Consider the following 10724-nt stretch of genomic DNA (forward strand, 5'->3'; position numbering starts at 1 on the left):
AAAATACTTGGATACTCAAAAACAGTAGTGAAAAATGGTCCTGTTTGTTAAAATGGTTATTACAAGTGAATCTTTTTTTTAATTCCAGATAGTTAACACCACAGTGTATGTTATACAAGTCAGTCTTTAAAGAATCTTTAGACTCATAGTAAATTCCCTTTTTATTCTCATCATGTATTAATTTTCTTCTTAAATTGCCTTGTGATTATTTTTTTATCTCCTCTCCCTTGGATTTTCTCTTTTTTAGTAAAATGGCCAAACTGGAGGAACTTGAAGAAATTGACATCAGTGGGAATAAACTGAAGGCCATCCCGACGACCATCATGAATTGCCGGCGCATGCACACCATGATTGCTCATTCTAATTGCATCGAAGTCTTTCCTGAGGTCATGCAGCTCCCAGAAATCAAGGTATGTGGTTTGATCCCATAAACTCCAAGCTGCAGGTCAGAAAAGAGAATTGCTTTTCTCCAGTTCGTCAGTTCAGGATGTTTGTACCATTGTTGGATTGAAGATTCTCGGTCATCCTTGCCCCATCCTAACTACTGGACTACACTGTCGAGTCAATAGACGGGGGAGGAAAAACACACACAACAAGAATAATAAATAAAAAGACACTGGATTAGGAATTGGGGGAAATTATACGTTGGGCTCTGTCCATAACTAGTTGTGTGAATTAAGGTAACCATAGAGTCACCTAACTCTTTCCCATCTGTCTAACAATACTCGTCCTCCTTATTTCCAGGGTGGTTATGAGGCTTGAAGTGTATGTTACTCAAATGTCTGACAGCAGTTTGAAAAAGTTAACAGTACCGCTGTACACTCGCCCCCAGACCCCTCCAATTAAGTAGCATCCACCACCCCAGCACCCAATTAGTAACAATTCCCGGTGTAATCCGGTGTAAGATAGATACAGCGGCATTACTGTCACCAAATGTTCATTTCAACGTACTGAAATTAGCCGAAAAGATACTATTCCCACTTGATAGTGGGGTGCTGAGTAATGAAGGGCTCTGTGTACACGAAGACAGCAGACTGGTGGCAGACTGTCTGCAGTTCCTGACTTCTGACTCAGGGTAGATCCTAGGATGAAACCAGTTCACCAGAACGAAAGCCATCTAACAACTTTATACTCGTGTATTTTGGGCGCAAAAGTAAGAAGTTCTTTACATAGCATATATTTTTTCATTGGCATCTTAGCATTTCTGATCATCGGTTTTGTGCTTAATAAAAAATGACTCCGTGGTTACAGACTTGGAGCACATTCTAATCTCCTAAAAGGAACAGAAGTCCTCCTACTTGGCCACTCTTCATTTTTCAGACACTTTCTGGTATGAACTGTATCAGATTTAAGAAAGTGTGTAGACATTTGAAGGCACTTTAAGTAGCACCATAGTCTTTCCTCATAGCCGTACTTGTGCATTTGCGTGGTGTTGGCATGTGCAAGCCGCTTGCTAGGTGTGTGCATGTGCGCACGCTTTAGGCCACGATGTGTTTTGCTGTGAGCGAGGCTCTGGAGGGAGACGGACCTGGAGTTGAGGCCCAGCTACAAGTCCCGTAACTGCTCTGTCCCCTCAGCTGTACAGTGAGGAGAAGAATCGTCCTTCCTTGACGGCGTTGCCGTGAGGGTGAAAGGAAGGCGTCCGTGTGAGCGTTTGAAACAGGAGTGGCACGTAGCCGGAAGTCTGTAGAGTGTAGCTAGAAGGACCACAGCCCTCGATGTGCTTCAGCTGTGCTGTTGATTGTATGGAGCAACTGTTCTGGCCGATGCCCAACAAGATGTGGAAATCTGTTACTTCAACAAGTATGTCTTTGCCTCCAGCACCAGGGTAGCAGCTGAGCGTCCCAGGGCTCCCGTGCCGCCCAGTGCTAGATACGGGGGCCGAGTAAACTGTGCACTGTGCCCGGTGGGACCCCAGGACAAGAAGGGAAGAGTCTCCAGACCAACCTCCCATTTGCTGGTCTTTCTTTCTGTACCTGGCTTTTAATGTTCTAGAACTCTAAATTGTCGAGTAGGCTTTTTTTTTTTTTTTTTAAGTATCTGGTTTAAAGTACAGATACAGGTAGACATTTCAACGTCTCAGGTTTTGACTAGATTTTGCAAAATCTGACTCCTATTCTGTGAAAACGAATTCTCTCCTAGACCCTTGCTTGGCTTCCTGGATTCTAAAGTCAGTGCCTTCTATTTCTGTTGAACGTCTTCCCCTGTTGATTCTGTCTGTATCTGACTTTACAGCTCCTTTAAAAGTTTTACTTCTGGTATTGCTTTTTTTAATGGTTTTCTTTCTTTTGGTCTTTGATTTTTCTTGTTATCCCAGCTATTATATCTTAGCAGTTTCTGTATGTTAATAATGTCCTTTTTCTTAATTCTTATTCATTTATTTATCAGAGACAGAACACAAGCAGGGGGAGGGGCAGAGGGAGAGAGAGAGATGGAGAAGCAGAGTCCCCACTGAGCAAGGAGCCTGATGCGGGGCTCAATCCCAGTACCCTGAGATCATGTCCTGAGCCAAAGGCAGATGTGTAACCCATGTCCTGTCTTTCTGATCCAGCTCTTCTGTTACCAATAGATAGAGATTTTGTTGTTGGGGGTTTTCTCTGGGGTGGGGGTGGGAGTGGTGATGAACAGTATCAGGTATCCTTTATGTACATTTCCCAGCCCCGGGCAGATGGCATTGATAAAGTAGTAGTTATATTGTTTTAGAACTCTGAATTGGTATGTCAGTGTTCTTTCATATGAGAATATTTTAAATTGCAGTGTAAGTATTTACACACATTTAAACCATCCAAAAGAAAAATCTTGGTCAAAAGACTTGCTGTATCTCAAGTGATAAAATACCTACGAGCATCTTCACTGCAAACTGAGCTCTAGATTAGCATGTTTTTTAATGTCCTAAGTTGAAATACTCAGCCTATACTAAAATTTTATTATTGAGTTAATAACCCTAGATTATATTTCTATTGCTTGTTGAAAATAAAGTGAAGTAATTGTATAGTAGTTCATAAAAGGTATCATGATCATTGCAATTGTAAAAACTGAGCAGGAACATGATTTAAAGAGGGAGAGGCCCTAGTATATTTAACTAGCTTGTTCTATCCAAGCAGTCTCATCTTTTAAGACTTTAAAGGAAAGTGCTTATTCATAGCTTTGTTACCAAAGCTTCAAAGCCAATGATTACTTAAAAGGGTAAACAAGTTCCCCTACTAAAATACATGTGCTCAAATATATTTTTTTAACTTGAAAATTAAACCATTATTCATGTACCCTTAAAACAGAAACTATATGCACCTTCTAATCTTGGATAAAATTTAGGTCTGGCCTTTTCTCATTTTGGTATATTCAGTGAGATCTGCTCATCCTCAGGCATCAATTTCTATACTTGGGCCAGAAGGTCATATAAGTTATTAGTAGGAAAACGTATTTTTTCAGAATTTTCCAATGAGCCCAAGTGGACCCAAAGTCAGAGTACTTTTGTTCCTTAGTTTTGTTGTCTTCACCTATGTTTAGCACTTTCAAATGAATCTCTCCTACTTCTAGTCCTGTATTCCTGGAGCAGGTTCTATTCTGGTTCTAAAATAGACAGGTTTCCCTCTGGATATATATCAACTCTCGATGAGCTAGAGAAGAAGACATGATCTCAGAGTCACCATATGAGCCAGACTTGGCTTGGCTGGTCCTGAGCTGAAGTCCACATTTCGGTAATGAATCCAAATAGCAAAAGTGACCATGAATATGGTGCTCAGTTTCCCAAGATCTTAGTTGAGTAACTTTCGATTAGTGACTTATTCTAACCTTTTTTGAAGTGCGGTTTAAGTAGATAAACGTGTGACACATATGGTGAATGAAATTTGTAGTTTAAACACCATATCAACAACTCCTTTTTTAAATTTAACATGTTCCTATGGCATCTTGATTTTAATTACTGGATGAACAGTATCTTTTAAAATGTTTGAAATCTTCAGAAGATTATACTATGCAGTAATGAACTATTGCATAGCGAGCGAGATAAGGTGAGTGAACTCATCTCTAGGATCTGTGTTATTTTCATTGGGCAATGAAGTATGAAGTATTTTTAATATGCCACACTGTTGAGAACAATGGTTACAGAGGTTGACTATCCCTTGGAATCAAACTCTGTTTGCTGTTGTTTCTAAGGTGAAATGAGAGAGAGAGAGAGAACCAGCTTGGTGATAAAGACACAAAGAACATGGGGAAACGGCTGGGTCAGAACAAATGAAAGAAAAGGGATTCTTTGGAAAGTAGGATAATGCAAATGAAGACAGATCAGCGACGAGTTAGGTGTCAGCTGGGTAGGTAGCTGTCCTCATAGACTTAAAAGGTTATCGAGGCATTTATACTGCATGTCTGAAAACCAGAAACCAGGAGCAGTCGTCGTTATGGTCCTGGAATCTGGGTCAGTCATAGTTATTTAGGAGATTTCCTAACATTACCTTTAACTTTGATTCCTCACAAAAATCCCATCCTGGAAAGCCCTCTGGGAGGTCTCAGTAATGACCCCTTTGCTGTCGCAACCACGCACACTTGTACATGTTGTTGGTTGGGAGCTGCAAGCAGTACTGTTTACTCCCCGCTCTGGCCTGGGAGTTCCCCAGGGTGGGGCCTGTGGTGCCATCTCTGTAGGTCCCTGACGTCTGGCTTATTGTCTGCCACCTCGTAGGTGCTCAATCAATGTTTCTTTGGATGACTACTTGCATTTATTTGCTTCTTAATGAATTCATAATGACAATTAGTGAACCTGTTCAGAGAAAAATCACAATATTTGTAACAGAGAAGGAGGCTTTATACAAGATTAAAGGTCTTCTTTCGCAACTCCCTGATGATAGGTGGGGCAGTTTAAAATGTACGCGTCTGAATAATTACAGGAATAATTACATCAGCAGCTTTCACCCTGGGAGGGCAAGGGAGTGCAAAGGTGATTGGGAGCCCCCCTTTTGCACCTGTCAGAGCTGTCAGGCAGCATGGCTGAGGTGGCGGGCAAGCTGTGCTCTGAAGAATGAAGCAGGCGGTTGCAGAGTCACTCAGAGCTAGGAGGTAAAGTTGCTGTTTGAGGACAGCACAGGCGGTTACCGAGCAGATAATGTAACACACACCACTGTGAAAATTGATATGCCTGGTCACCTGGGGGGCTCAGTCAGTTGAGTGTCCAACTCTTGGTTTCAGCTCAGGTCATGATCTCAGGGTCATGGGATCGAGCCCCAAGTCGGGCTTCCTGCTCAGCGCAGGGTCTGCTTGAGATTTTCTCTCTCTCCCGCTTCCTCTGCCCCTCCCATTTGTGTGCTCTCTCTCTCTCTCTCTCAAATACATAAATCTTTTTAAAGAATGGTTATGCCTATGTCTTTAGTAATGTTTTGTAAGGAAAACATTATAACAAAGACATTGGAGCTCTGGTGATAATTATACTTAAATGATAAATTAGATCAATTCTCTTTAAAATGCACTGATTATTTTCCTCTGCTCTTAGCTAAACGTTTTAGCAGTAATTTTCCTCTAAATCATGAGTTCCTCCAACTATGAGTTATCTCACTTTTTCCAAGGATTGAATAATTCTGTTTTGAGTATTCTTACCAGAATTTTGTATTATAGCCAAGTAATTTTTGTAAGCTATGGCCTAGAATAGGCCTGAGAGAGGGAAAGGTAACTTTCTGTTAGTCATGTGGTAGACAGATTTAACATTCTATTTAACAATGTATTTTCAAGAAAGTTCTGGTGCATTAGTAGAGAAACATACATTAAATAACGTTGTCTATGCAAATACTGTGTTTTTCTCTAGTCTCACCCCTCAATTTTCTGTTTTCCTAGTAATACCCATTACACTCAGTCAGCCAACAAGTGTTTGTTGAAAACTGTTAAAGGAATAGGAAATAGTACTTGTAAATAGAGCACTCACTATTTATGCGAATGCCAGTAGGTCATCGCCAGGTACCAGCGTCCCGTAATCTTGATGAGCAAACCTCCTTCAACATGCAGAACTATCTGCCACTAAAGAAAGTGTTGCATTGGGGCGCTACTTAATCCAGACCGAATTTAATCTAAGCACGTGTATCTCAGTTCCCATCCTAGCCGACTGAATTACTGGAGGAGCTTCTCAGAAGAGTCGTTCATGTATTCGTTCAACAAACAATTGTCTACCCATTCCCAGTTAGCCGCTTATTGGCTGTCATTTGAAGGAAAGCATTCGTTGGGCATCTGCTCTTGTGCTGCACGGCACTCGGGACGCGGGACTAGAAGCTGCAGTGCCTGTTCCCCAGGACCACAGTCTGATGGAAGGAATAAATAAGCGAGGGGCGTCGGTTGAAACGGGCCCTGGTGGACTGGCACTGAGTTGACACAAGAATAAGGCAGATTTTACCAGGTGAAGAGGCAAGGAAAGCTCGAAGAGTCCCAGTCACACAGAGTCGTATGTGCAGAGGCACAAGTGAGAACATGACACATGCAGGAACTGGAATTAACTTTGACACAGCTGAATATAGAGTGTGAGGAAGCAGGTGGTGAAAGGTGCAGATGAAGGGCCTTATTTGACATGCTGAGGAGTCTGGTGGCAGATTGGAAGGCGGTAGGGAGCAACTGAAAGACAAGCCGGAGTGTGATCAGATGGGGTAAAGCACATCAGAGTCACCCTGACAGCGCCACGGGGCATGGGTCAGAGGGAAGTGAGACTAGAGCAAAGTCAGGATGCGGTCCCAGGCCCCCCGGGAGAGCTGATGCAGTCGGACGGGACGCAGGAGCTGGCCGCGGGAAATTAAGGGGCGGGGGTTGCGGGGGTCGTGGTGAGGATGAGCACCACCTCTAAGAGGATTATTTATAGAGGTACCACCAGCATTGTCTTTATAAATAAATACCCTTCCGAACTCATTTTATAATTCCCTAATTTAAACAATGAGCAGTTTCAACTGCAGAACTGTGAAAGCTTAAATCATTAGGTAACATTAGAAAATGTGGCTTGTCGATTTCATAAAATTCAGTTCTGAAAGGTCTAGAGTCTTTCCCTGTAGTGCATGCTCTGACCTGAATTTATTTCTGTCAATCACTCGCTCTAAGTTATGCGCATCAGCCGGCCCTTAAGCTTGGGTTTCATCACTACTCAGCACACCGTGCCGAAACCATTTGTCTTCTCGTGCTGATGTATATCCTGACGCAATAGCCAGTCATGAATAAGTATTAGTTTTTCATTGATGTCCAGTTGACTGTTGATGCAATCATTATTCATAATGGAAAAACAACAAAAAGAAGAGGACAGTTTCCCTATTAATGTTTAGGTTAAGTGAATTTATGTACTTAGAGTATTAAGGTTCTCAAAGGTGATGGGAGTGCAGATAGGGAATAAGTGAAATGTGATGAAATTGTGCCTACATTTATGTTTTTTAAAGGCTGGGTTTATATTAATAAGGCTGCAAAAATACAGAATATAGAATATTCACTGGTTGTGTTAGGGTGCTATGTTTAAGGCAAGTTTTCTAAACTTTTCCGCTGGTCCAACTTTTTGTAATGTGGTTATAATGCTCTCATAATAAATAATTATGTAAAATTGCAATATAATTTTATATCATTGCTTCTGTTTGGCAGTAAGGGTATAAAACAATTTGTGTGGAAACATTGCATTTGAAGTCAGTTGAGAATATATTTCTCCAAAAATGCAGGTTTTCATTTTATTCAGTCTGTGTCCCTCCCCAATCCATAATAGACTTAAGAATTTTTCCAAATAAAAATGATTTTGTCTACTTTTAAGATTCTGAAACTCTTGGATACAATTTGCCTTTCAAACCATCTTAAGATATTTAATGGGCTCTCGAGGCATTTTCTTAAATTATAATAAGGTGCCACCCCAAGCCAGATAGTTGAATGCTTCCTACCCATTCTGCCGAATTGAGGGTTACATATTCTTTTATCCAGAAAAATTGCGAGTTACTCTTGTTCTCTCCTGTACATGGTGAGCTGCCTTCTACCCTAGTGCCCTGCTCCCATCACATAAATGGAGCACCTCATTTTAGAGCTTACCTTATTTAAGCCTTACATAGATTTTGTGAGAAAGGAGGTATTATTCCCATTCACAGATACATAATTTTTGTTCTAATCAATATGTGGACCCTTTTTGTGCTTGTGTTCCCAACGAGATTAGACAGGAGCTATTGGAGAGTCCAGGTAGCGGATGGCTGGAGGGCAGGATCCGTATTTGATTCATGCCTTTTTCCCTTGCATATAGTCGGCATGCCTACCAACTAGTCTTTCACCAATTTCTTATTTAGCTTCTTTTGAATTATCTTCTCATTTTGGATGTTTCCCTGCCTTTCCTCATTTTGCCAGCTTTTTGGTTTAAGAAAACCCTTCACTGTTCCATTTTGATGTTATAACTGTAACCCTTATGGCCGTAACAGGTGCAGAGATTTTGTGAGCAATAAGAAAAACTATGCTTAGGATTTTCAGTTAATGCTTATTTTTTTAATGTAGAGATAAGCTTTTAAAAGGATAAAGATGGGGAGAATAAAGAACACAACTTTTCTGCATTAGTCAAAGACAGTAAACATTTTAACTGCATTTAGCAAAGTCTGTTTTAAATGTTTATGGGAGGGTAGCAGACAACCTTATTTTTCTGCATTTGGCCGTCCTCGTGCAGTGAATGGTCAGACAGATTCTCAGGCAGCGGGTCGGAGCACAGAACCACCTCATCTGCCTCCCCAGGCCCTCACTTCCTGTTTCCCCTCCTTCCTTCAGTGCGTGGACCTGAGCTGTAATGAGCTAAGCGAAGTCACTTTACCAGAAAACCTGCCTCCAAAGCTACAAGAACTAGATCTGACTGGAAACCCCCGACTCGTCCTCGATCACAAAACCTTGGAACTGCTGAAGTAAGTACCTGTGACGCCCGGCTGCCCCATCCATGTTCACTGACAATGGGATTTATAACTTAACGAAAACATTGAGCAGAATAGGAAGGACCCATTGACTTATTAGCTGTGTCTACACACATTTGAGGTGATTTGTGAATCTGTAGTTCACCAAGGAGTGCCAAAAACACTTTCAAATAGTTGGATACTCAAGTGTCCTGTCAGAAAGTTTTTGAGGAAGTATCCAGATAAAAAGAGAACAAGAATAATGAATACAAAGAGGGAAAGGGGATAGAAAGACAGGGGAGAGCAATGACTAGCCAAGACATAAACTTACATCTCAATTACTGATAACATAGTGTGACACTTAATGCAAACATTATGAAAGGGTTTTGATAAGAGATGCATCATGTGGGGAAAATGCACAATGTGGAACTAAAATCCAGATGATTTAAACAAAAGTGGGAGTGTGGGGTAGTTAGATCCTGCTAAGTTATCTTCTTGTTTGGGGAAAGAATTCTTTGATACGGTCTCATTCTTGTTGTCAATAGAGAATTACAGGTTCACTGTGTAAAACATTAAAGGAAACCTCATTAGAAAAGAGGTCTTTAAAAATTTCTCATCACAAAACTCTACATGTCAAGAGAATTGAATTATGCTTCACAATTGAATATTATGTAGCCATTAAAAACAACAATGTAGAGTTCCATTACTAACTCTAAAGATCTCTATATATGACGTTAAATGAGAAGACTGTTTACAAAGAAATTTGTATGGTATGTTCCTAATTTTTGCCAAATTAATATGTGTGCATTGGGTGTGTGTGCTCATGTACACCTGGAAAATGCCTACAAGGATATGAAACAAAATGTTACAGTAGTGTTATTCTCTGGAGAATAAGATTACGGGTGGTCATTACCTTCTTTAAACTTTTCTGAATTCTCAGTATTTTTTGTGCAGGCGGTCTTGAGTAAGTCTTGAACATTGACACGCAGTAGTCATTATGCCATTTATGCGTAAACCCTGGTACACTGTCCACTGCTGAAAGTCATGTTCCATTATCTTAGAAAAAAAAACTGAAAAGGAGTAGAATTTTAAAAGAAGAGTAGCATTAATGGTCTATTAATATTACCCTAAGCTTTTAGTGCAAGCCAAAATTTGAACATCACTCAAGGTGATTCCTGGATAGAATTGGCCTAATTAGTGCCAGTTGGTTTTAGGTACTTAATTGATTTCAATATATAATGGAAGAATACTGCTTAAGTAGGGTGTTGTAGGAAAGCCACAGGGGACCTAGGCACTCCCCACCGTTTGTCAGTATGTGAAGCCTTGGCCCAAATCCCTGAGTCTGCGCAGACCTTAGTTTTTCCATCTGTACGATGAGGAGGGTGGCCTACGTATTTGGCTAAGGGACTTCTCACAACTGAGAGTACGCGGATTATCAATATTTATTTCATCTTTATACAGGTAACTTTTGAGTATTTTTACAAGTAGATGAAATTTTGTGTTAAAAATATATCAAAATCAGTTAATAAATGGAGATATGCTCTTTGGAGAAAAAAGTTGAATTTGTATCACACCCCAAAATAAATTCCAGCTAAATTAAAGAGTTAACTCTATAAAATGAAATAATTTCTAAAAGTAAAAAGAAATCATATGAACATATATGACTTTTTAGGCCAAAAAAGGTGGGAAGGGGTGGGAGGTGGGGATCACAAGAGGAGAAATCAATATATATAGATTGGTTTTGATATTTGTTATAAATATTTTAAAATATGTTTTATACAGAAAAGTTTGAAATATCTTTCCAGAAGCAATCAAGAGTAAATCTAAAAGGCAAATGACAAACTAAGAAGAAACACTGGCCAAAAAAAAAAAAAAAAA

The 10724-nt window shown here is 40.3% G+C and overlaps 1 protein-coding gene across 1 annotated transcript in view; it reads left to right on the forward strand.

Annotated features, from left to right (window-relative positions):
• PHLPP1 (PH domain and leucine rich repeat protein phosphatase 1) overlaps nucleotides 1–10724 on the forward strand; it is a 266105-nt gene that overhangs the window by 239906 nt on the left and 15475 nt on the right. The window contains 2 exon segments of the mRNA XM_034642214.1: nucleotides 248–410; nucleotides 8731–8861. Of these exon segments, the coding sequence (XP_034498105.1) occupies nucleotides 248–410; nucleotides 8731–8861 (294 nt within the window).

This window comes from Ailuropoda melanoleuca, chromosome 14, assembly GCF_002007445.2.
Source record: "Ailuropoda melanoleuca isolate Jingjing chromosome 14, ASM200744v2, whole genome shotgun sequence".
NCBI lineage: Eukaryota > Metazoa > Chordata > Mammalia > Carnivora > Ursidae > Ailuropoda > Ailuropoda melanoleuca.